Below are 27,001 nucleotides of genomic sequence, written 5' to 3'. Positions count from 1 at the left end.
CTTGCTGATTGTCATCTGTCTTCTCAGTCTACCTTCAAATACTCTGTCCTATAGTTTCATAGTGTGGCTCATCAAATTCATTCCTTTGTAGTCACTGCAGTGCTGGAGATCACCCTTGTTCTTAAAAATCAATACCATACTCAGAATTCCTCTCACTCTTCAAGATTCTGTTATACAATATGGTTAAAAAGTCTGCTGCCCTCTCATAGAGGTCTGGATACTTCCACAGGTATGTCATCATCAGCATCAGCTGTCTTTCTACTCTTTTCTACTGAATTGTCGACCGCCCGTCCTGTTCATAGATGCCGTTACTTTCTCATTCCTAATCCTCTGCATTCCCGGATTAACAATCATTTCTCCATTCATCCTCCTCTCTTTTACATTTTCTTTATTCATTAGCTCCTCTAATTACTCCTTCCATCTTCCCAGCACACTCTCATCACTTGTGAGTATATTTCCATCTCTTTCCTTCAATCATCTTGAACTACTGAAAATCCTTTCCAGCTTGATCTTGATACAAGTCATTGTCTCATTCCTTAGTCTCCAGCCTCATATACAATTTACTACCAGCCTTTTCTTTGGCCACCTCTCTCTTTGCTGTACACCAATCCTCCCATTACTCCTGTCTACATTCCTCATCTTCTCCTTTCCTGTTGTGCACATTTGGGTGAGTGTTGAATATGCCACACTAGTAGCGTTCAGAAATTGCTGCAGTATTATGTAATACTTATGAAAATCTGGGGAATTTGGGAGTCTCGAGGAAACAATTACCCCAGAGCTGCACATCCTTTCCAACTCGATCTTTACCTAACATATAAATACAAGTCCTTTTCTACTTCCTTAAGTGTCCAGCCTCAGTTACAACTGACAACAAGCCTTTTCCATTGCCACCTCTCTCTCTTTGCTGTACACCAATCTTCCCAGTACTCCTGTTACATTACTCATCTCCTGTTTTCTTGTCGTGCAGATGTTTAGTAAGTATGGTAAATAAGTTAATGTTAAGCATAGCAAAGAGTTGTACATTTTAATTTTCAAGCCACTGCTTAATGAGTTTCGAATGTTACGCTGATGGTTCTCGTGTATGTTGTTACGTGTGACATTTTGAATTATGAATAACCACATACAAGTGGTAATTCGTTTCCGACAGTCCCTAAATGCAGCATTGGTATGATGGGAAAGGCTGGCTTGTTGACTCGCCTGAGCTTTGGTTTCGCTGTAGCTACGGCTGGGAAAGTGGCTAGCAACCTTGTAAGTCGTTCACTAGTTAATGTCAATAATGTAGCCCTCGTCAAATGTTCTCGTACAAAGAGATGACGGTCTTTAAATGAATTTCGTGCTGTCGGGCAAGTCGTACGCACGCGCGACGTTGTTTGAGTTAACACTGGCTGAAGTTAGAAGATTGTGAAGATAACAACTGAAGTTCCTCCGGAGTGATATGAGTAGCGCTGGGCTGACCAGAGGTAGCCTAGCTTGTGTGGCGAGTTAGCCAGCCGAGTGCGACATGGAAAAAACAATATTTCCAAGTGGCTTTAGGCCATAAATGAATTATTATTTATTTGGACAGCTATCAAGAACCGGTCTTACAAAAACCGAAGCAGAAGTGTCTGGCAGTAGCTTTCCCATCCTGGCTGCACTGCTGGCCTAGGTAACTAGGAGAAAGCTACCTAGCTCCACGTCTGGCCCCTCAGCCAAAGTAAGTGTTTACACTCGTAAATTGTTCATTGACATGGTTGTACGGTTCACTTTTAAATACTGGAGTTGCTAAATGCATTTATATACTTTATTTGCATGATATCTAAGCTAATATGGGTGCGTGTCTTGGCTGTTAGCGCCAGCTTAATTAAACTAATGAAGCTATAGCTAACGGTAGCACGCAAGATCATGGCCTTGGTGACTTTGTTCTGAAGCCAAGTTTATAAAATATCACTGGATATGCCCAGTCGCACTATCGATTTGTGACTTTGCTACCTGTCACATTTGGGTTAATGTACTACGCGTCCAGAAATTCTGTAGTATCGTGTAATCCTAATAAAAGTTAGAGAAATTTAGGAGTCTTGAGGAAACAATTATTGCAGAACCTTGTCTTAAATTATAGGAGATGGTATATGTAGCCAAACCCCCTTTTGCTCAGTGTATTTGCACATCAGAATTTATCAAAGCTAATGTCATGGGTTTCCTCTTTCTCTCTGGGAAGTATCAAACTGCATTCAAAGTATTTTTCTTTTGCTTACAAACCAGTGTAGTTTTAAATTAAACACGTAAGTGGGGAAAAAAAATAATTTATCCAGAAAAATGCTGCGCTTTCACTTTTTCTAGTTCCTTTTAATTTGAGCTTTTGTTTTCGGTTAGCTGTTGCAGTTTCTGTAAATGAAACTTTAACAAGCATGTATTGCTTTTTTTTTTTTTTTTTTTGATGTTTTCTGAAATAAATCGTTAGGAGGTAGGTCTAACTGTAGTCAGCCTTGTTTTCCAGTTGCTCTTAAGCAAATTTTTTTAGTGTCAACAATAATGAAAATTACAGAATCAATGTCAAAACAAATAAGAATCTATAAATTCTTCCACAAGAAAAAGTTAAACAGAATTTGTGTATAAAGTAGTGTCCACAATTTCAGCAATATGAACCTGAACTTAAAAGTTACTCCTGCTGTTTTTTTTCCCCTGTTGTTCAGTTTAATTGCATCCGCTTTGATTCAGTGATGTCAAAAAGTGACGACAAAGGAAAGGGAGTTATTTATACTCCAGCATAGTTCCACTTATTTTGTTATAGCACTAGTCACTTGAGCAGAGCTAATTTCTGTCATTTCTTTGCTGTTAGACGTTTAGTAACAAATTTTATTTTAAATTGAAGATGTTTAGTGTTTTCGTTGTCCAATAAAATAAGCACAGGACTGTGATAATGGCCTATTTATATATCCTATTTAACCCACAATCATAAGCTATTTATAGTAGGTTTTAATTTTGTAAGAAGTACCATAACACTCATAATTCAGCTCTCAATTTGATTAGGGCAAGAGCAGTAGGGGTTTGCGGATTAGCAGCTGTTTGAAAGACTATTTCCTTATGCTGCTTTGTTGTGGCAAAGTGCAAATTGTACTCATTTTAGAGCTTTAATATCTACAGTCTTTACTATTTAAGTGTAAGTAATTGACAAAAAAATGACTTCTACGTGTAAAGGCAGCCATTTGTTGAATTAGATATACAGCTTTTATAATCTTTCTGCCCTGACAATGGTTCCTCTGTACTTCAGCTTTATGCAACACGTTTGATAACAGTTTATGTAAAAGTTCATTCCATGTACCCTAATCAGAATATTGAATTTATCACAGAGTGCTTTAAAAAAAAAGGAGACGAAAAAGAAAAACTGTATCATTCTGTATGCTGACATGTCGCATTAAACTTATTCTGATTCTGTCTGATATCTTTTTTCCAAGCGAAGAGCCAAAAGAGGTCGTGTCAGTATGCTTATGCTCATTTAATGAGAAAACAGGACAAAAATTTTCATCAGTGCTTCCAGCCACCATTGGTATTCCTCCCGATTCCTGACTTTGACCTCCTTTGTGTGACTGTCTTTTTAAGCCTTTAAGTTTTAGTAAGATTACCATGTTTAGTGAAAAACGTTGTTTAGTGATAAAATTAATGACGTAAAATCCAAAAATAGTATCTCCTGATTCTTATAATGATGTCCCCTACATCAGCCATAACATTTTATCATAGTTTATGCCAGTCACCGTGAAACATTATTTCAGAATATCTTTGAAAATTTTCAGGTTTTAGTCAGCGTCACAGATGTCGCATTACTGTCTTTATTAGATTATCAAGTAATATTTTAATAACTGCTGATACTGGTCAGTGTTCTCCATTTGTGCTACTTGTGTTCATCATTTGTTACAGTAGACTATAAAATTTTCCTGTGCCACTGGGTTGGTATGTCTGGGAAAGCTCAGTTGTTGGTTTACGTCATATCTGACCAATTTAAAAACAACAACAACATTGGTTTCACTGGTAGTTCTCCTTTCTTAAATATGAAGTCCCTCAGAGGTCTGTACTGGGTTCGTTTTTTTGTTGTGCTACCTGTAGGTCACATTAGTCAAATAGCATTTAGTTTTGCTACCATGCTGATGACAGACAGCTCTTTCTCCCAGTAAAATCCACTGATCCAACTATCCTCTCTAACCTTATTTTCTGTCAAATGTTAACAGACTTTTTTTTTTTTCATTTTATTCTTTTAATGTCTAGATTTTTATGTCAATTTTAAGTTATTTATTACAATGGAATCACACTATCCTAGTCATTCTTTTACGTACACTTTTGTTTGCTTTGTCAGTTTTAATTTATGGTTAAATGGTTTTTATATGCATCTTTTATATATATCTTTTTTTATGTTTCTGGGAAACATTTTGTAATGCTGGTTTTGATGGGTTCTATACTAATCAACTTTACTACTATTATTATTTTTATTATTACTGAAGGTTGTATGCTGTTGATGGCCTCCCTGCCAGCCATGGACACTGTGACAGACACATGTCCAGTGGTGCACCAAAATGGGACTGCCCATCGGGAATCTGCAGACACAAGACCAGCTGCTGTTGTTCTAAGGCTTCATTTATATCACACCAACCAGGGAGTGGCCGACGGCAACTTTCTAAGCTACCCACCTGGGGACTATGTAGCTGAAGAGCTGTGCATAGATGCGGCAAAGGCATGCAGTGAGTACTCACGCTGTGCAAGTCTCCATAAAGAACCCCCATTCATGTTTTTTTTTCTGTAACTTGGAGCATAGATCCCAAGATAAGGTTATCAAGAGGCCACAGTAAAACCTAATAACAGAAAAATTGGTAGTTTGTTCGCTCATCTCCATGTTGTGTTTAAACTTTGCCTTTACTGTCTTTAATGATAAGAAAAAATAAAGTTGCTTAGCTTTGTACTGTGTTCTTTTTCTTTTTAAGAGGTAAAATTCATCAACAGTATGGCTTTGCAGAGTGGGACTACACTCACCTGCGCATTGTGCATCTGATGATAAAACAAACACAAATGACATTTTAGACAATCTTATTGACCTTTTTCACTTTCTACTCTATGTATCCTGAGGCATAGTCCTCAGAGCTCCCTCTAAATAAAGCATTCATTTGTTGTTAGTTACCTAATTGAATATAATCCAAGTTTACAGAACATAATGTGCCCTCTCATTCTTTCGTCACTGTAGGTATATCACCACTTTATTGCAGCCTTTTTGGTCTTTTTCGAGAGCAGGATCACTTGTGGTTTTCACCCAACCACATCTTCCAGCTTGATGAGACTGCATCTGAAGATGTGTTTTTCAGAATACGGTAGCACACCTTATTTTGCCTCTGCAATTTCTCTTGTGTCTTTTTGAGATTTAAAATGAAAACGTCTTAATGACTCTCTGCATTTTCTTTCTAACCTGTTTTCACAGGTACTACTTCCCTGGTTGGTATAGTGGTGGGGCATCCAGGGCTTATCGATACGGAGTCACAAAAGGGTCAGAAAGCCCCGTCATTGATGACTTTGTAATGTCGTACCTCTTCTTTCAGGTAAATGCTCTCACCTAAACCCCAAATAGGTTAGAAGTTGATTGTTTATATGTAGGTTAATTTAACAAAAATATTCAAGAGCAGCATTTATTACCAGTAATGTAGACAACGTGTTAAAAAAATAGCAGCTTTTATCCTTGAAGTGCAGAACTATGACTTTGGTAGATTATGAGTTAGGTCACATGTTTAAATGATTTTTTTTTTCCTCATTACTAAGGGATACATATAAAGATATGAATAAGAAACTAAGATACTGGTATATTTTATTCTATGCTCTCTGATCTGGCAACTTCAGTGTATCTCATTATCTCCCTCACACGAAAGAGAGACATGTGACTGTAGTGTTAGCATTTGTATACAGCAATTTACCCCTCTGCATCTATGAAACCTAATGTGAAAGCAAGTTCCTTACTTGCATTTCACAGATATTTCTCTTCTGTCACTGTCCAGAAATGTAACTGGCATTTAAGGCCTATTAATTAAGTCAGTAATACAAAGAAAAATCCTGTTATTGAAAGGTACAGTTAGGGTACCAGTAAGGATCAATAACAAAACCAGTACCTGCTACTGTATGTTTTTGCTGGAAATTCACAGGTTTATTTAAATATTTAAATATTACTCTGCATTGGATACTTGCATTTGTTTTGCTTTGTTTAGAATGAAATTGTGTTATATACAGTTCATTTTTTTTAACATTACACAAATGAAAAATATCTATTTAGGAAAGAAAGTGACAAGTGCAGTAAATTTTATCAGAAGAGTCCTCGAAACTGTACAGCCAGTTAAAACAATAAAAAAAAAAAAAAAATTAATGTATAGTGACCACGATGTAATAGAAATATTTCCAGGGTAGGTGAATGGTTATAGTTTAAGCCTACAATGTGGCTGAAGTTGAACTCTGCATGAATTTAGGATTATGTGGAATTATGGCGATGGAAGTCTGTCGTGGTGGCCCGGCAAAACCCTAAGAGGGAGAGATGAAGTACCACCCAAGAGGTCATTTAAATATGTTAGTGTGTTTGCAGCCATTAAAGCTATTCTATATGCTTGCGTTCATTTATAGCAGGGGTGTCAAACTCAAATACACAGTGGGCCAAAATTCAAAACTGGAACAAAGTCGCGGGCTAACATTAATATTTATTGAAACATATTTATTCCTCCAGATATAAGAATGAATCTTTTCTTATGGACTCAAACACGTTTTGCTGAAAAACTGAATATCGAACAAGCAAAGCTTAATACTAAACAATATATATATTAGAATTAGAATTCAACTTTATTGTCATTGCACATGCACAGGTACAGGGCAACGAAATGCAGTTTGCATCCATCCAGAAGTGCTTTAGTGATATAGATATATTACAATATATATTAGCAATAATATAGATATGTGAGTATATGTGAGTTAGCTGTGTAATACCAGTAGGCCAGCTCTAATAGTAATTTGGTATGGCTTCGCGGGCCAAATGTAATTAGGCTGCGGGCCAAATTTGGCCTGCGGGCCAGAGTTTGACACCTATGATTTATAGGATATGTTAAACTCTTTGTGGTCTAGTCAGCTTACAGTCTGTGCTTCTGACAAGAAAGTTGATAATTTGTAAAAGGGCCAGACCAAAATGAGGGGGCATTGTTGAATTTTAGAATTTGCTGTCATTTTAATAAACCCTTTTTTCAGTGTTGGGTGTAATAACAAAAAACATTTTTCCAGTTTTATTGAAGACACAATAACAATAGCTTGTAATTGGTGCCCAATGCCATATGTTTAAAAGAAGGGTTGAACGTTATCTTGAAGTTTTGCTCTTGTTTAGTGTTCACACTGGCTTCTTATTACAGTCAAAACAAGAGCTGCAAATATGACGCCAGAGGGCCTCACGGGAAGCTCATTCATTGGTCAGTTGTGGTAAAGAGCCACCCTGCATAATCAGTGTTTGATCCAGTCACTGCAAGCAACCTATGTTGTACCTAACTTTTCTCTAAACTGTTAGGGTCAGAAGGTGACAGAGAAATATTTGTACATAGAGGGGAAAAAAAAAAAACAAGGCAGAGAGAATGGGAGGAAGAACCTTGACATGAGGCTGTGATCAATAAAAATATAAATTTGAATTAATTTTAAATTTATTTTTGCACATTACTGAACACGGATAGCATTGCCTGCTTTGGATTAACACCATAACTGAGCTTACAAAAAATGAGGCAATTGTTTGTAAGCCTGGTTGTGATTGTATGGTCCATACCCATTTTAAATATCAGTCTTTTGTGTTCTTTAATAGGAGCATATCCTGAGATTGTTGGTTTAATTAAAAACTGTCACACTTGCTTAGAGCTGTGCGATATGACCAAAATCTCATATCCCGATATAAGACATCTAGCGTCCGATAACGATATAAATCACAAAAATGTAACATTTTCTGTAAATTCTGTGAATCTCGGGCAGCTCGACTTGCATGAATTGTTTCCAGCTGGGCGTCGTGTACCTGGAGTCGAGTGTTTTTAACATGCATGAAACGATACATTTTTAGACATAAGTTGTAACAGCCGCTGTTTTCTTTGTGAGTATTTATTACACGTGTGCTGCGGGGAAAAGCCTGTTCTAACATTTGAGTCTAAGCTTTATTTTTTTTAGCACCTGACGGCTCTTTTTTTGCTTTTCATCTGTAAATAATCTGCATACTCTTTCACGTGATTCAGTTTATTTTGAAAAGTTTCAGCAGGATCTTGAGCTTTATTGTGAAAGGTTTATGTAGAAAATAAACAAGCAGACACGTGATGGTTTTACCGTCGTTAAGAAAACAGGCGCTTGTCTGTCCATAGTGTGGTTATATTAAATGAGAGAGAGAGAGAGACCATCAAAACAATGAAACAAATATTGCTGTAAGCAGTTTATTTTGCGACACCACGAAACAAACGATAGCGTAAAATGAAACGATAGACGTTTTTATATTGTTCTATCGAACAGCCCTACACTTGGTATACAGAAATTACTTAAGTTGAGTTACGGTAGACTTGAAAATATGGACAGACAGCAGTACACTCACCTGAACGTTAGCAGATACAACTAACAATGATTGGTATTTTTCTCTCATTGCAGTGGAGGAATGACTATCTGAATGGCTTGGTGAAGTTTTCCAACTCCCATGAGACACAAGAAGAGTGCCTTGGTTTGGCTGTACTTGACATGACAAGATCAGCCAAAGAAAAGCAGCTGTCGCCTCTTGATATATATCACTCTATAAGGTACTTAGAGTTGCTTTTATGGGTTTTATCTGTTTCACTGCTACTAATTGATTTCACTCATGTTGTGCATCAATAATGCTGACTTGCCTTAACAAAAACAGCTGTGAAAGGAATTTGGCAAATTTGCACCAGGTGAACATAATTACTGAGGCACCTATAGACTTAACCTCCTAGGACCTGGTGTTCACATATGTGGACCACACATTTTGGGTTATTTAGACCAAAATACTCAATTTTGCTCTACAAGGGCCTGATATCCACTTACGAGGACATTATACTGCTACTGTTCTATCGAAATTTTAAACGAATATCCTCATATGTGGCTCTTATTTTTCTTAAAAACAAAAATAAGGTAAAAAAAAAAAAAAACAACAACAACTGGTAATTCTTTGTTTTTACATTCATCGGGCCCCAATATGCCCAAATATCAAAGAGAAATTAAAAATGCATGTCATGGAAGACTTCGGGTCTTAGGAGGTTAAACATACAGGAGCTACTCAGCTATGAAAGTCCATACCATGAAGCTCCTGGCGCAGAGTTTTTGCTGAGGTTTGGAACTCTGCATTTATGGAGTCAGCAGAGCATCTGTGACTTTTACAGCACCTCAGCACTCACTGACCTCACTCTATAGCTTTATGCTGTCTGCCACATTGTGACTGAGTTGTCATGATTTCTGAATGCTTCCACTTTGCAATAATTTTACATAAGGTTGATTATGGAATGTTTAAGAACTAACTTATTGCGATGGTGACATCCTAGTAAAGTACCAAATGGGAAATCAGCGAACTCTTTAGAACCATCTATTTGATTACAAATGTTTGTAAAGGCAGACTGAATGGCTAGATGCTTGAGTGAACATGTGAACAAGTGAACATTTTGTGGTCATAATATTATGTGGTGTTGGCCAAAACCTTTGTCCTTTTAGTGTATTTGAACTTGAAACCTCAAAGAACAACTCTTTAAATTTGTGTTGCTATCTTTTATTTTAGAATTTTGTACAAAATATGTGGAAGTGCAGAGCTTTTTTTTTTTTTTTTTTTTTGTGAGACATTTAAAGGAATCATGATACTTGGCATATCACGCTGACATGAGAATTTACTGAATCTCTTTTAGCTACAAGTCCTTCTTGCCAAAGGACATGCGAGCTCAGATCCAGGACTGCAACTTCTTGACACGTAAACGCATCCGCTTCCGCTTCAAGCGCTTCATCCAGCAGTTTAGCCAGTGTCGGACTACAGTTCGTGACCTTAAGCTTAAGTACCTCATCAGCATGGAGTCTCTGGAGAAGTCCTTCTATACAGAGACCTTCCAGGTCAAGGAGCCATCAGGCGTCCAGCGCATCATCCTGGTGGCAGCAGATACTGGCATACAGTGGTGTCGGGAGTTGAGTAAGGACTCGGAACAGGTTGGTACAATGAGTACTACTGTGTTAGTGTATATTTTGGAAGATAAAGAAACTGACGTTTCACTGGAACATCTTTTGATAGTCCTTGAGGTAACAAACAAGTGTTTAGATTCTGAGAAAACAGATTTAAACTATCAACCCCCCCCCACACACACACCCACACCCCACACACACACACACACACACACACACACACACCTTTTGCGCGACTGATAGATACGAATCCTACAGCTGTGCTAATTTTCACCACACAAACTAAAACTTGAGTTCAACAAGCTTTATGACACAACTACGTGCACAAGGACCTCGGGAGGGGAGCAGTATTTTGGTAGGTATAGTGCGAAAGCTTTCTTTTGGATAAGAAAGGCATGTTTTGAAATCACAGGAACCATGTGCATCTATTCCGCGTAGAGTGGGCATACATTCAGACTGCAGCAATTTTTGGACCTTTCATTCCACCTAGGTATCAGTCAGTGCAGCACATGCTGCTTTCTTTGTAAAAGGGCCTTAATGCAGCATTGAATTGTTATCGTAGTAATTGTTTCTTTTAAGTTCCTATGTTACACTGTTTTGCCAGGAACTACAGACCTTGTGTGATTTCCCTGATGTCACCAACATCAGCATCAAACAGGCCAACAAAGACGGCACTGCAGAGAGTCGGGTGGTTACCATTAACAAGCAAGATGGCAAGAATCTGGTAATTTCATCTTATAAATCTATTTCTTTGTAGACTCTCACCACAGCCATCACCTAAGTGTCTACTCATGCCTTTTAATATACCGATAAATACAGATAAATTCACATTTCTTTGTTGGTTTGTGTGACACAAATCGACGATGTGGTCTGTTACATTTTTCTTGATATTTTAGGAACTGGAATTCCCCAGCCTGCTTGAAGCCCTCTCTTTTGTGTCCCTCGTTGATGGCTACTATCGACTGACCACAGATGCACATCATTACCTTTGTAAAGAAGTAGCTCCCCCTAGGCTGGTTGAGGCCATATCTTCTCATTGCCACGGTCCAATCACGTATGTAAAATATTATATTGTAACATCAACATGTGTAAGAACTTCCCACTTAAAAAAAATCCAGATTGAATGATGTAAAACATGATGTATTTGATGTTTTATTCATTTATATAGGTGAATAAAATTTCCCACTCGCCTTGTGGGCAGTCTTTATCCTTCAAGCTTGGGTCCTCTACTAGAGGCCTTGGAGCTTGAAGGTTCTGTGCAGTGTCTTTGTTGTTCCTAGGATCGCGCTCTTCTGGACAGAGATCTCTGAAGTTTTCCTGGGATCTAGATGTAGGGATATAGCTACATCTATCACTATGGCCTTGTTCCTCTGCTTGTCCAGTTGGTTAGTCATCACCAGTTTGTCTGTCGGTTATTCTCAACCACCCTATTTTGACGTTGGGACTTCCAGGCCATACTCTGCTCAGATTTTCCTGTATACTATGCCAGCCACTTGGTTATGGCATTCCATGTATGCCCTTCCTGCTAGCATCTTGGAACTTGGTGCAGCAGACTATGGATCTTGTGATCAGGTCTAATTCCTGTGCTGCCACGATTAGTGCCTTTATGTAGTCTTTCAGTCAGCTTTGTCCATCCATTAGTAGATATCAGCTTCCACTTCCATCCGGCGGTGATACATTCTGTGTAGGGTTCTCTCTTTCCATGATGTTTTCTGTTCTTGCTTGGGTTTCTGCTGCCTGAGGTATTCACTAAGCATGTGAGCAGTTGTAGCCATCTTCCAGATGAACTCATGGATGTTTGCTATTTCATGCCTGATCGTGGTTCTGACACTCACTGGTCCTCGGCCACCTTCCCTCCATGCATGAAACCTTCCATGAATAGTAACAAGCTTTCTTGTCTTGATGTCTCCTACTTTGCCCAGCTTATTATCCAAGCAGGGTATCTGATCACCAGCTGGGCGTAGGTATTGATTGCCTAGATCTTGTTCTTCCCGTTCATCCTCAAGACTTGCTTTAAACATTTGCACATATTTGGCGATGGATGCGACTACACTTCTTCAGCCTGAATGGCATTCAAATGTTGCTGTAGATCCTAGTGGTGTTGATCAGTGAATTGATGTCTTGTTTGTTCTTGGCATACAGCTTGATGTCATCCATGCAGAGGAGGTGGCTGACATTTAAACCATTTCGTAGACTATAGCCTGAGTGAGTTAATGTTAATGATCTCACTGAGGACTTTTAGGCCTATGCAGCAATGGGGACTGTGTGTGTGTGTGTGTGTGTGTGTGTGTGTGTGTGTGTGTGTGTGTGTGTGTGTGTGATAAGATTATTTCTTTATGTTTAAGTCAAGGCTGTAAGACCTCAAAATTCTTGAAAGCAAAGTTTTGAAGTTCTTCAAAAGTTTTAATGATACACTGCACACCACAGGCTGCTCGAAAGAAAGTGCCTAATGATTCAATTAAAAAGTGGTTATTTTCTGAGTTGTCCTCTATGTGTGAGCAGAATAGTGGTTGTCACTGACCCTTGTGTTACTGGCCTTTATGTTTGAGTGATTCATAGGTCAGTGTTAAGTGGCCTAACAAACAAAAAAAACATTCCTCTGAAATTGTTAGATACAAAGACAACACTGTCAATGAGTGAAAAAGCAGCCAATGTTCAAAGAAATCTTTGAAACACTTTCAGAATCTTGGAGACCATTTTCAAAATCAACAAGAAAGTCTGGCTCCTTAGAAACACAATATTCAGAAATAAGGGGTGGCTGCAAGATTTTTGCACAGTACTGTATTTTGTAGATATGGGTGATCAAAGAAGTAAAACCACTTAATATCATCTTATGGGGAACTGTCCTTGTCAGTTTATTTTTTTTAAATCAGACTGACAGAACAGCCAGTCTCTAAAACAAAAAGGCAAACCTATATATTATTCTTTGTTTCTACAAAAACCGCTCCTCTCCTTTCAGCTCAACAAGTGTTTTCTCAGTTAATTCTTTACATGTATAATCTTTAAACATTACCACTTTCACCAGTCTGCAATGTTTCAGAGTCGGTCATTAAACTCAGAGCATATGCAACACTGAGCATGTGTAAGTTTAACACTTGCACATTAGCAAAGCTGTTTCCCAGTCTAGATTTACATTATGCTGTTAGTGAGAAAGACAGAGACAAACACGTGTGTGTGTGTGTGTGTGACTGTGACTATAACAGATGGATGGATAATTTCATGAATATTGATATTTTTGTCATCTTTTTTTAAATATTCTGACATCGCAGGTTTTTGGCTGATACTAAATTGTCAGTTTAACAGCAAATGGTAATAGCTGTATATTTGCGTGTGTGTGAAAGAGAGTGTGAGATAATTCCTAGATGTTTAAATATGATTATTTCTGCAATTTGAGCCTGCATTATGCTTTTATTGGAAGTGTGTTTTAGGTTAGACTAAACTAAAACAAACACTTAGGTGTTTTAGACTCATAAATAAATATGGGTATTTAAAATGTTTATACTATTGTGTTCCTATTTAATGTTTAGTAATGTGGCCAAAATGTAGACAGATTACTTTGGCAGTTGGTGTTTATATATCCCACTTGTATTGTATCCCAAATATGAGGTCAATAAAGGCTTTCTAACTGGTAATACTGCATTTTCCTCCATCAATTTTATTTTGTTGTTTTTCTTGTAGAATGGAGTTTGCAGTTAACTGGCTTCAGAAGTCTGGAAACAAACGGGGACTGTACATTTTGAGATGTAGCCCGAAAGATTTCAACAAATACTTTTTGACTTTCCCCGTTGAGGTAGGTGACACTCAGTTGTGGTCTTTCATTTCATTTTTTTGTTTGTTTGTTTGTGTGTATTGCCCAAATGTGACCTAAGAGTCCATGAGTGGGTTTGGTCTGGCAAGTTGGCTGGCTAGATTTTTAGTTTCTAGGTAAGTAACTTTCATACATTCTATATTTATCTTTTAGATTAACTTTTGTCATGTTATCACATTTGTTGTTGAAATGCACCAGTATGTGTTTATTAATACCTACTAATTCTTTCTGGTATTGTATTGTATTATTGTGATGTCTTTCATGATTAAAGGATTCTCAGTTTACATTAAATTCATCATTAAAATAGTTAATTTGGTGTCCTCTTTGCGTTTGCCAGGTGTATGATGCTATAGAACACAAGCACTGCCAGATCACCAGGTCTGCAAGTGGAGAGTTCAACCTCAGTGGAACCAAAAGAAACTTCAGCAGTCTGCAAGAACTGCTCAGCTGCTACCAGAAGGAAACAGTGCGCTCAGACAGCATCATTTTCCAATTCAGCAAGTGCTGCCCTCCTAAATCCAAAGGTAAAACTAACAGAATCTGGATTTGTCTAATTTAGGTGCATGTTAGCAGAGCACAGATGGTAGATATTGCATCAGAAGGATTTTGTGGAGTCTGTAAACTCCACAAATTGTGATGAATGGAAAATGTACTGTATCCTGAAAGGATAATGACTCTATCTCTTCGCATTCGTTTATAAGTTAACACACTAGTTCTTTCTAACCAATGGAAATTTAAATAAATTTAACAAATGTATTGGGCAGGAATGGTCAGGCTGGTGCCTGTGATCATTGATGACATTTGTTTTGTTTTGTTTTTTTCAATTCAGTACACAACTAGCCTTGGTAGTGTGTGTGAAACTGTATAGTTTGTCATTAGTAGATTCTATTTTGTGACTTGGTGGAGTGTTTCTCCCACTTAAAATGCAACTTTCAGATGAACAGAATCAACGTTCTGGGATTTATTTAGCTGGCCGGTTGAGCATGAATCAAGACATTATATTGGCTTGTTACAAGTTAAGACAAAGGATTCAAAAGAAACATTCAAGTGTTATACTCATTTTAAGTATATACTTAAAATGTATACATAAAAAAAGTATGTAAAGAAAAAGAAAACAATCTTTGGCTCGTCTGTGTTACACGTCAGTAGCGTACACTATATTGTGTATTCAGTAAAAAGTAAAAGTTGCACTGTTTGAGGTGTGCTCGTTGCAGCACAGGTACAACATTAACTATCAAAGCTGACTGTTTTTCATTTCCAGTTTATGTTGCACTGCTTGTGTTTTTAGTACTGTTTGGAGTTTAAATGGCAAGTGTTTGCAGAGATATCACAGTCCACACAAACTAGAGGTGATCATGGGAATCTGCTTGCAACCAAAGCAAGCACAATGAGGTTTTTGATGCAGCACCCACTTTCTGACTGACTTCACCGCCACTTGTAAACTGGTTGGGGAGGACACTTTTTTTTTTTTTTTTTCCTAGTGACTACGAGGTTGCTGGTGTCTAGGCCGTAAATCTTGATTTCATAGTCTTAGCTTTTGCTTCTGTATTTGTCATTAGTTGTGTGCGAAAACCCAAAACTTTATATTTAATGTAGAACAGTTGAAAACAACTGCCCCATGTAAACTATTCTGTTGTATGTTTTTGTGGAGTACCAAATGAAATGTCCATGTCACATTTGCCATGCATTTTGAAAAGCTGTAAATGAGGTTTTGTGTGTTCTTTATTCTGTAAAGGTCACAAAAGTACTAAATTTGATTTTCTAGCAATCTTATGATCACTAACACTACAGAAGAAAAATGCACGAAACACAAACTACCAGGCAGGATGACTCAAAGGTGCCTCGGTCTTTGTCTGCTTTCATAATTCTACCACAAGTCTTTTTCCCAGAAACTGATGAAGAAACACATAGCATGGAACTTCTCGAGTCTTTGTCATCAGTTCCCGTGCTTCTCTCTCAGTTGGATTGTTACATTTTATTGCAGGATACTTAGTAAATAGTTTCTTAATAATAATACATTTTATTTGAGGGTGCCTTTCTAAAACCCAAGGTCACCTTACAAAGAGAAAAAGACGTCAATAAAACAGTAGATTAAAATAGATTCTAATGAATTAAAATACAAAAAAAAGCAAAATACAACCACAAACAAAATTAAAAAAAACAACAACAAAAAAACCAAACACGATTTGACAGCAAGTAAAATCTGTATTAAAGCGAGTAAACCAGTTTAAACAAGTAGGTTTTGAGTTGTGACTTGAATAAGGGAAGGGAATCTATATTTCTTAAGGCTGAAGGAGGTGAGTTCCACAGCCGAGGAGCAGAGCGACTGAAAGCTCTGTGCCCCATAGTGATAAGGCAAGCAGAAGGAACAACAAGTTGAGTGGTAGATGAAGATCTGAGAGAGTGGGAAACAGTGGTAATATGAAGCAGATCATAGAGATAAGGAGGGGCAAGGTTATGAATACACCTAAAACGTAAGTGAAAGTATGCAGACCGGGTTATGTAATTAATGTGAGACTGAAATGAGAGAGTACTGTCAAGTATAACACCCAAACTCTTTACCTGCGTGGAAGGAAGAATGGGGGAATTTTCAATATTAATGGAGAAACTGTGAGATCTGGTTAAGGTAGAGGCTGTGCCAACAAGTAAAACTTGAAAGTAAGATTGTTTTCTTTTCTTTCCAATAACAGAAAAGTCGTGCCTCCTCGTGTGCAGGAGCAACAAAGGTTCAGAAGTGCCACTGTCCCCATCACTACATCGACACAACATCAGTCAAATGGTGTTTCACAAGATCAGGAAAGAAGACCTGGAATTTGTAAGCTTAGTTTACATGTTCAGAGCGTTTAATATGTCTGTATGCCCTCATTTATCCAGTCATTCTTTACATGAATGTTTCTAATGTTCAGCATTATTATGTTATAGTATTGAATTGCTATACCTTTATAGGATACCCTCCATATTTTCACCGATAAGTTAAATGTGCTGGTGTTATGAGTTTTTATACAATGATGATCTTTCTCTTAGATGGAGAGTCTCGGTCAAGGGACTTTTACGAAGATCTTTAAAGGGGTTCGAAAGGAGCTGAGAGACTATGGAGAGCACCAAACGGAAGTAGTCATGAAAGTGCTGGACCAGGCCCACAGGAACTTCTCTGAGGTCTGTGGCTTTTGTGCATGTTTTGCTTACAGAGGCGTTGATTTTTGTAAATTTGTGCGATTGCCCAGATTTTCTATTATATTTACGTCGGGAGGCATAACAAAGGCTTTGACTAGTACTGGTAGTTAGTTGAATTCATTTTGTGGTGTGCTTTAGATCATCAGCCTAAACACTGGAACTTTACACCACCGCTCTTGAGTCCCTTTACTGGCATATTTTAATGAATTCTTTAACAGTGGAAATTTCAAGCAGGAGCCATGTGACTTCTTTTCATAAGCTTTTCCTGCCTTATAAAAGTGACTGTTTGCTGGAGAGGGTATCTATTTTTAATTTTTTTATTTTGTTGCCTTGAGTCACTTGTTTTTGTTTTTTTGTTTTTTCTGGTTTTGGGGTTGTTGTTTTTTTTTTTAGAAAGGGGCAGAAGTGCATCATTGTAAAGGAAAGACAAAAAAACAAGATAAAACAAGATCACCATTGCATAACAGGATCCGCAAAAATGAATTTTATCTCAATCATCCTGGTTTCATAATCATTGGAAGCCCTAAATTTAATTTGATTATTCATTGCACAGCCTTAGAGTAGGAGGTATTCTTGGAGTAATATTGGAGCTGATCTTAGGTTTTGTCAGACAAATATAGCTAAAACACTGACGTAATATAGTTTTGTTTGGGGGTATTTTTTCCGTCAGCAAACAAATATATATTTTCTTTTTTTTTTTTCTTGTCCTGCAGTCGTTCTTTGAAGCCGCCAGCATGATGAGCCAGTTGTCTCACGTACACCTTATTCTAAACTACGGCGTTTGTGTCTGTGGAGAAGAGAGTAAGTTGTCTCAGTACCTATTTATTTGGCAAACAATTTGAGCCATGTCATTAAGCCTAATGTGCCAACTATGCACCATGCTTTACCACAATCTTGACCGGCTGAACTTGGCTGTTCATACATCCTTGAGAAAGGTAGTCCCAGAAATCCATATGCAACGGGGTCAGTCGCCAAAATTCCCACATCTTACACATGATCTTGTCGCTCGACTTTAACGTTAATACTAATTAGTACTTACAACCAAGTACTGATTAGTAGTACTAGTAATACTAATACAGAACTTTTTAATGCCAAAACCCAGTTTTTGCTGAGCTAAGAAATCAGTAAATATTTCAATGTAAACTAAGGTTTTGTTGGTTGTGTAAATCTTCAAGAGTCAACATGTTTATTTAACAGCCAGAAGTCCACTGTGAAGGTTTTAAGTGAAAGTGTTTGTGGGGAGTACATTTGGACCTGGTTGGACTTTGGCCTAAAGGAAAGCTACCCTCATAGCTTTCATAAGCTATGACGTCAATAAACACTTGACCAGTGGCTTTATGGTGTCAATCGCCAGCTGTTTCTGAGTACAGCATGATGGTCATTTTCTAAATGATGGTCGTTTAGAAAATGTTAATAAGCCGCTGCCGTATGACTGCAATGTCGCTGAGTTTTTAAACCAGATCTGTTTACTTGTTATGTTAAGATGACGACTGGAAAAAAAGATTGAGGCTTTAAGACGAGGACACACTGACTGATAAGTGACAGCCACTCTTTATATATACTCAGTGGGTATATATTAAAAATATGTATCTAAACTGATTGTAATGTAAAACCGAGCTGTAGCCCATCTGAGATTCTGTTAGAAACATTCAGTTCCTGAATTTGGTTTTTGTAATAAATCTATAAATCGCTGTACTGTACAAACCATAATTTCCACATCTTTAAGTCATTGTATTTTTTTTTTTTAAAAACTTCTTTCCAGACATCATGGTTCAGGAGTATGTGAAATTCGGCTCACTCGACACCTACTTGAAGAAAAACAAGAACTCTATTAACCTTCTGTGGAAGCTTGAAGTGGCGAAGCAGCTGGCCTGGGCCATGAACTTCCTGGTATGAAAATATGTGCCGCTTCATTTTAGGTCATGTCATTGCTAAAATATTGATAAATATAGATTTCTTTGTTGCTTACAGCTGTTTAGTACTGAAAACATTTTTTTTTAAAAGAAGTGAAACTTTAAAACGAAAGTACATTATAAAAATAAATGTAAGAACATAGGAAGTGTTTTGTTAATAAGAAAGTGTGATAGCTTCTCTTTTCTGTTCCTGTAGGAAGAAAAACATCTTGTTCATGGGAATGTGTGTGCAAAAAATGTTCTCCTGATCAGAGAAGAGGATCGGAGGGCTGGGAACCCACCTTTCATCAAACTAAGTGATCCTGGTATCAGCATCACTGTCCTGCCCAAAGAAAGTGAGTTTGTCCGTTGTGCCGAAGATCAGCAGGGGGCAGTAGATAGCTAGTTAATATATTAATGTAACTGCAGTGAGCTTTATTACTTTTTTGTTACAAAAACAGAGCTAAAATGAGTTATTTGCTGTCTTGTTCTGCAAGCATTTGGTAAGTGAAGAGCTAAAAGTGGAAGGTCAAATGTTTTTGTCTGTAATCAGTTCTCATTGAGAGGATCCCTTGGGTGCCCCCTGAATGTATTGAGGACCCTGCCAAACTGAGTCTGGCTGCTGACAAGTGGAGTTTTGGCACTACACTGTGGGAAATCTGCAGTGGTGGTGATAAACCTTTAGCAACACTAGACAACTCCAAGGTAAAGCTGAGTGGCAACATGTAAAACATATTCATATATATATATTGTTTCCATATAAATGCATGCTAATTGAAGAGTTGCTTTAAGTCACTCCATCTGCATCTGCACACCGGCATTAATCCCCAATTTTCTGTCCCAGAAAACCCTGTTTTACATGGATCACCACCAGCTTCCTGCACCAAAGTGGACTGAACTGGCTAATCTGATTTCTAGCTGCATGGACTATGAGCCCACATTCAGGCCTACGTTTCGTGCCGTTATCCGTGACCTCCACAGCCTCTTCACACCAGGTTGGTAGACGCCTCAAAAACTAAACTGAAGTTGTAAAAACATAACCAGAAACATGAATGTAGTATCTTCTGGGTCACAACATTAAAAAAAAAAATAATGTGGAAGTGCCTTAAATCTGGATTCTAGCTGAAGGCCACCAGATGGATATAGCTGTGGATGCAAAAAATAAAACAAACTTCCGGTTTCATAGAAGTGGGTCATATTGAATGAAAAATTAAGTCTCTTTTTAAATCTTGGTCATCCGTAGTATTTACCCTGGGGTCGGTCTGCCTGCAGTTTCACTGTCAGACTCACCCCTCCACTTCACAGCTGGTTTTTACATGATCCTGATGACAAAAAAAGAGATTTCACAAACCGAAGGTGACGTCACAGTAGGTTAGATATGTGGGTAGATAAGTATTTTCGCAAACAGCTTAAATCAATTCGTGTAAGCAACCAAGTGTCCGTTTTCCCTCAACTATGATTCATGCCTGGGGAGGCCAGACAAGTCCAATGTCTTTTCCATCCAGACACAAGAGTTTTCTCCTTTCTTTCTTCCCAGACTATGAGTTGATCGTGGACAGTGACATCCTGCCAAATAGGACAGTGGGCTCTGCGTGGGCATCTGGTGGGTTTGACAATCAGGATCCAGCTCAGTTTGAAGAGAGACACCTCATATTCTTACAGCAGCTGGGCAAGGTATGATAAATGTGGAGGTTGAGGTATTTTTGAACAAAATGTGCATTCAAAAAGGATACAGTACAATTAAAAATCAAACTATGAATAAACAACGACTGCTCAATTATTTGTTCTTCTGTTCAAGGGAAACTTTGGCAGTGTGGAGATGTGTCGATATGACCCACTGCAGGACAACACCGGAGAGGTCGTGGCCGTGAAGAAACTTCAGCACAGCACCGCAGAGCACATGCGAGACTTTGAGCGGGAGATCGAGATCCTAAAATCTCTTCAGCATGAGAACATCGTCAAGTACAAGGGTGTTTGCTACAGTGCAGGTACTTTTGATCAACGTCTCTGTAGCTTTGTTTTTCTCTTACAGAAACAAAGTAAGCAGGCTGTTTTACGTTTTCATTAACTAAATGCATGGTACAAACATTTTCTACTTTTTTATCTTATGTGGGAATGGAAAAAATAATTCTACATACATATTTCTTAGTATCCTCCCGCCAGTGTGGCTTCATTATGTCCTCCTACAATTCGGTTACAGATGAGCATTTTGTATTTTGGAAATTTTCCTTCCTTCAGGTCGACGAAACCTCCGTCTCATCATGGAATATCTTCCCTTTGGAAGTCTGCGAGATTACCTCATAAAAAACCGAGAGCGAATCGAGCATCAGAAGCTTGTCCATTACACTTCTCAGATCTGCAAGGTACTGCAGACATGGCCAGTTTGTCCCTTGTTTGTTCGTTTTTCTGACCACTTAAACTAGTGATAAAATATAATTGTTTGTTTTTGTTACATCTTTACATAGGGTATGGAGTACCTATCAAGTAAGCGGTATATCCATAGAGACTTGGCAACACGAAATATCCTAGTGGAGAGCGAACTCAGAGTAAAAATCGGGGATTTCGGCCTCACCAAAGTCCTGCCTCAGGACAAAGACTACTACATGGTGAAGGATCCTGGAGAGAGCCCCATATTCTGGTCAGAATATGTTTGTTTTTTAGAATTTAACTGTGATCCTCTTCTCTATTTTTAGTTTAGTGTGGCCTTATAAGTTAACTTCAGAGAAATCGAGTGACCTGGTGTGCTGCTTCACAGGTATGCCCCCGAGTCTTTGACTGAAAGCAAGTTCTCTGTGGCGTCGGATGTCTGGAGCTTTGGAGTTGTACTTTATGAGCTCTTCACCCACAGTGACAAGAACTGCAGTCCTCCTGCAGTAAGTAATACATCATACATACAGTGCATTTCAAGTTTTTATGTGTGTATAGAAAGAAAAAAGAAAGTAACTTTAGAGTTTTAAGAGCACATCTCTGTGTGCATTACCAAAATCCACTCATTGCACCCTGACATCTAACAAACAGATCAACATTCCATTTTTAGCAGGCAGTATTGCCTTTTGTCTTTTGGGCATTGCACCATAGTGGTTTTTGTATTCTAGTTAATAGTGGAGTAGTGTTGTGACCTGACTCACACCTGGCCAATCCTTGAGTCACACCCTTCAGGTTAACTTCATAGCTTGTAGGAACATCGGTTAAAAAAGGTTCTCATGTTGAAAAAGGAGTGTGTGGAAATCGCCTCAAAATCTTTGTGAATTCAGATTTTCTTTCAGACCTAACAGAAATGAGCTAGTCTGCTGTTTTGAAGTAACAGGTACAACACAATACATAAGATGGTGTTCAGAACGCACACATATCAGATATGTATTTTGTTTTTTTAATTTTACACCTGACCAAACTAAACATTAGTTTTCAAGGAGTTTTCATATGCCTGGAAAAATAGAGCAATCATATTTAATCCCCTTCATAAATGCATAGGGCAGTTTCAGGTTTATATCTGTGTTTAAATAAAGTTTTAGTTTAAAAGTCATTTATAATCATTCATGGAGGTTTGTTTTCTTTTATGCCAATATATATTCCAAGTGAAGCCCTAGTAAGCTATATAAGAGTTACTACTAGTAGGTGTCCAAGGGGGAAAGAGTATGCTGATAGTGGCCCCGTCAACAATCTGAAACAGATTGGAAGACATTTTGTTTAAAAAATGCAAAAATTAACCCCATCAAGAGGTCTTTTTCTCTCCACCTATACAGCAAAAAAACCCAAACAAAATAAAACAAACTGGAACACATGCTGTTAGTTTTAATCCATCAGTTATTGAGTTAACTAGTTAGCTTGTTTATGATAGTGACTAGTGAGTGAGTATATTACTGTCTAAACTTGGTTATTTTGATATCCAGCTTGAGTGAAATAAAGTGAACTCAGTTAATTCCTTTAATCTATTAAGACAGAGCATGTTTACAATAGCATTTAGTCATCGCCAAAGGCTCATTGTGAGCCAGGAAATCCCTTCAAACACAGAAAATGCTAAATAAATTTGAAGGAACCCCTCCAACTGAACAAATACGTCTTCACAGACCTGTCAGCATGTGTCTTTTGGAGAATGCATGCCTTTAACATCATGCAGTGATTCATACTCTGTAAAAAAAACAAATGAATCATAACATTTGAACCCTGACAACAACTGAAAGGTTATCTGACTGCTCCAGGAAAAAAAGAGACTCTTTTTCAAATCAAATCAATTTATTTATATAGCACCTTTCACAGGATAAAAACCACAAAGTGCTTCACAGTAATATAAAAACAGAAATGCATAAAATACATCAATAATCAAACATACAGCACAAATCTAATTAAAAGCCAATCTAAATAAATGAGTCTTAAGCTGCTTTTTAAAAGAATAAATGCAATCAAGGCAACGTAATAATGGAGGGAGAGCATTCCACAACCTGGAGGCCACTGCTCTAAAAGATCTATCACCTCTGGTCTTAAAACGAGTTCGTGGGACTACCAACAGCCTTTGATTAGATGATCTCAGGCTGCGAGAGGGAGCGTGGGGTTCTAAAAGATCAGAAATGTAGGCAGGGGCATCACAATTCAAAGCTTTAAAAGTCAGCGCCAAGATTTTAAAATGAATTCTAAAATGTACTGGGAGCCAGTGTAATGAACTGGCTCCCAGTTTTTCGTGTCTTAGTTAAAAGCTTTGCAGCAGCATTCTTTTTTGTTTCTCCCTCCCTCACCTGAAGCATCGCTGAGTCGAGGTGTGCACATAAATGCACTTTCTAGGTAGAGCGTCTGTTTCCAGAGAGCCCGAGATAGGATTCGTTTTTTTTTTTTTTTTTTTTTGGGGGGGGGGGGACATTATTTTATTAAAATTAATCATTAAAATTATTAGACGTTTAAGTGTATTTTTTATATTTTAGTTATACTTTGTTGATTCACTAAGTGACTTTATATTTTGTAAAGGAGAAGCTGGTTCCAGTCATGCCTAGTCTTAGATTAGATTTCAGTTTGCTTTATCTGTAAGGATATTCTTGCGCTTTCTCAAGAGCTTAAGTTTTATTTAGCTTAAGTCATATGGTGAAAGCCAAGCTATTTGAAACGTTTTTTCCTCTCCTCCTGCTCAGGTTTTCATGGCCATGATGGGGAATGACAAGCAAGGACAGCTGATTGTCTATCACCTCATTGAGCTCCTCAAATCAGGCAGCAGGCTGCCTCAACCCCTGGGATGTCCTACAGAGGTATCATCGTGCTCTGCTGTTTGTTCTTTTGTTTTGGGGTTGTTTGTTTTTCTTGTCAAGTTATCAGCCCTAACAAATTTCGACCAGAACATAGACAAACTGATTGGACGGCTTTATTCCCAAGTAGTTGCTTAGTTACACATCAAGCAATTGTATCTTTAAATTGAAGTCATGCTTTTCTCTGCCACTCTATTAGGTACTCCCTGCCTAGTACTGGGTTGTATGCCCTTTTGCCTTCATGATTGGCCTAATTCTTCCTAATTCTTACAGTAAACTCACAGTCATGTTAGGGAAATGAGTTTGACATCATTAGAACTCTGTAACGTGGTCTTATCATGCTCTGAGCTACTATTACAAAATGGGTACTAGAGCAGGGCGATATGACCAAAAATATTTATCACGATATACATTTGAAAATTTGTGATAACGATATAACTGACGATATAATTGACTATAGACAAAATACTTTACAACTCCACAACTTTATTAGTGCAAAAAACCCCATCAATGTATTTTCACTTAAACAAGCAGCTGTTTTTTTATGTGCATTAAAGTTATATAAAAATGTAACAGTCTAACCAAAAGGCATTTCCAGTGGAAACTGGCCGACATATCCTCAGCATAACCATGTATAATATCCACAAAACTTAAAAAGAGGTTATACACACACAATACGGTAATATTATGTTGAAGCACAGTACGTATCACTCCGCGAGGCTCCTGCCTACGATAGCCGTAATGCTCCGACAATCCATCAAGCGGTGCGGCTTCATAGCTTAGCAAAGTCGTACTAAATCATTTGACAGATTTTCGAGCGCCGTCTACCACATAAAATCGTTTCGAGGTCAGTAAACACAACCAGAATTCATACATAAGGCACACGGGATTATAAGGGGCACTGTCGATTTTCAGAAAAATCAAAGGATTGATTTTAAGTGTGCCGTATTTTCCAAACAACACGGTAATAACGACGGCCCGCTAACATGCGCTAGCAAAAATAGTGCTTTGTTGTGTATCTGACGGACGAAAGCTAAACCAGTTCCACACCACTGAAGTTGCAGCACTTTTACAAACCACTTCTGGTTCATCCGTTTCATTCAACAATCCACTTTCGCTCTTCTCATTCTGCGTCACCGCCATGTGCGTATGTAAACAAAGGCACTGCGCAAGCGCGTTTTACCTATATTCTATCACGATATGTCATTTTCCTATCGTTGCCCAAAATTACACCGGTATTACCGTGAACAGTATGATATAGCCCAGCCCTAATGGGTACACTGTGGTTGTGGCTGTGAATGTTATAACTTGAGTACAAAGCAGCATAGGAGTTTGAAATTGATCCCATAGATGTGCCTACTAGGAGGCTGAGGGAAGCACTGATGACTACCAGTGATTTCTGCAGGTGTGTGACAATCCCAACCTGTCTGGCATCAACAGCTGTGCCACATTCACAGTCACTTAAATCATCTTTTTCCCCATTCTAAGTTCAGTTTGAGCTTCAACAAGTTGCCCATTGAGAATAGTTTAGACATTCAAGAGTTTTGTTGTTAGTCATCAGGAAAATCAACAGAAATCCTTCTGAGGATTGTTATGACTCCGTTTCCATATCAGGAATCAAATCACTACCAGTAGTTTTTTTGTTTGTTTATTTGTTAATTGTTCGTGTCCTACTCTTTTTCAGATACATGAAATCATGGAGGAGTGCTGGGACAAAGACCCTGGTTTGCGCCCTTCTTTCAAGGAGCTGGCCCTGCGCATCGACCTGTTCAGGGACAGTAAAGCGTTTTAAATTCACCCAAAGTGCCCTGCTCCTCTTCACCCGAGATGCTCTTAATGTTATTGCCCTACTTGTGGCAAAGGGACAAAGCCCAAAGTGAGGTCCTTCCCCTGATGGATCCCTGCATGTGGCAGAGCAGCTTGCAAATGGAAGAGTTGAGGTTTGGAACGAGAGCCTGCTTATAAACTAGTGCCTTTTAAGCAAGGTGCCCCATGTTGGCCCACAGCACAGTGGAAATGGAGGAGGAGCTTGGACGGTTTGAAAGTGGAAGGTGATGTTCCTGAATTCTGAATCTGTTTGGTCAAATTTGTAACAGAAAAGTTCTGAGGTGTTAGACTGTGAGTAGACTGTTGCCAGGCCTAAAGCTACAGATGCTTGTGGCGAACAAGTTCTTTGTGTGCAAGCGTGTGTTTGTGTGAGAGTGAGTGCCTGTTGTGTCTATACAAACAGCTAGCAGGGCTAGCTCTTGCCATTTCTTGTCCTTGTCCAACCAGAGAAATAGACAAAAGCTGTTTTTCTATCTATGTTTGTATATACCTACAGTATATTTGTGTATATATGTCCAGTAAAATTTTATAATTTTGTAAAATTAAACTAAATATTATATTTGAACTGCCATGTTATTGTAAATGAAGTATGTGCAAAAATTATTTTAAGAATTGTTTTGTTTGCAATGTAAGAGGTTGTGTGAAAATTAAACGGTATAATTCAACTGTGTATATGTTACGCAGATTTTTTTTGTTTTGTTTTGTTATTTTTGTGTTCAGTTCCTTTTAACGCCATTTTTCAGCATAAAGTATCGTGCTGTTAATAGGGCCAGTTATTAGATGGTGACAAATGAGAACCTTCCAAGCAACAGCAAAAAATAAATGACTGAAGATTCACAAACATTTACACCAGTGTCTTTGTCTTGATGCACACTCAATAGCCCAGGTAAGAAAGTCACATAAAGCTG

General features: G+C 38.1%; 1 protein-coding gene across 4 annotated transcripts; it reads left to right on the top strand.

Moving 5' to 3' along the window:
* Nucleotides 1–884: 884 nt before the first annotated feature.
* jak2b (Janus kinase 2b) lies at nt 885–26,934 on the top strand. 4 transcript variants are annotated; one of them, XM_040050269.1, is made up of 25 exons: nt 1,185–1,460; nt 1,565–1,693; nt 4,470–4,706; nt 5,204–5,327; nt 5,435–5,552; nt 8,641–8,786; nt 9,900–10,191; nt 10,769–10,888; nt 11,061–11,218; nt 13,843–13,954; nt 14,310–14,496; nt 16,663–16,787; nt 16,997–17,128; nt 17,860–17,947; nt 18,909–19,036; nt 19,256–19,394; nt 19,592–19,743; nt 19,883–20,033; nt 20,576–20,712; nt 20,837–21,026; nt 21,277–21,401; nt 21,504–21,676; nt 21,794–21,911; nt 24,156–24,269; nt 25,951–26,065. In XM_040050269.1, exons 3-25 carry the CDS (start codon nt 4,475–4,477, stop codon nt 26,056–26,058), a joined length of 3,369 nt encoding a protein of 1,122 aa, XP_039906203.1. In that variant the 5' UTR covers nt 1,185–1,460; nt 1,565–1,693; nt 4,470–4,474; the 3' UTR covers nt 26,059–26,065. The 4 variants fall into 4 exon arrangements, with proteins under 4 accessions (XP_039906201.1, XP_039906203.1, XP_039906202.1 ...); XM_040050270.1 differs by having other exon boundaries at nt 1,231–1,248; XM_040050267.1 differs by lacking the exons at nt 1,185–1,460; nt 1,565–1,693 and adding an exon at nt 885–974 and having other exon boundaries at nt 25,951–26,934.
* The last annotated feature ends 67 nt before the right edge of the window (nt 26,935–27,001 follow it).

Source organism: Simochromis diagramma, unplaced genomic scaffold, assembly GCF_900408965.1.
Source record: "Simochromis diagramma unplaced genomic scaffold, fSimDia1.1 OVJJ01000131.1, whole genome shotgun sequence".
Classification (NCBI taxonomy): domain Eukaryota; kingdom Metazoa; phylum Chordata; class Actinopteri; order Cichliformes; family Cichlidae; genus Simochromis; species Simochromis diagramma.
This window is presented reverse-complemented; position numbering and strand designations above follow the sequence as displayed.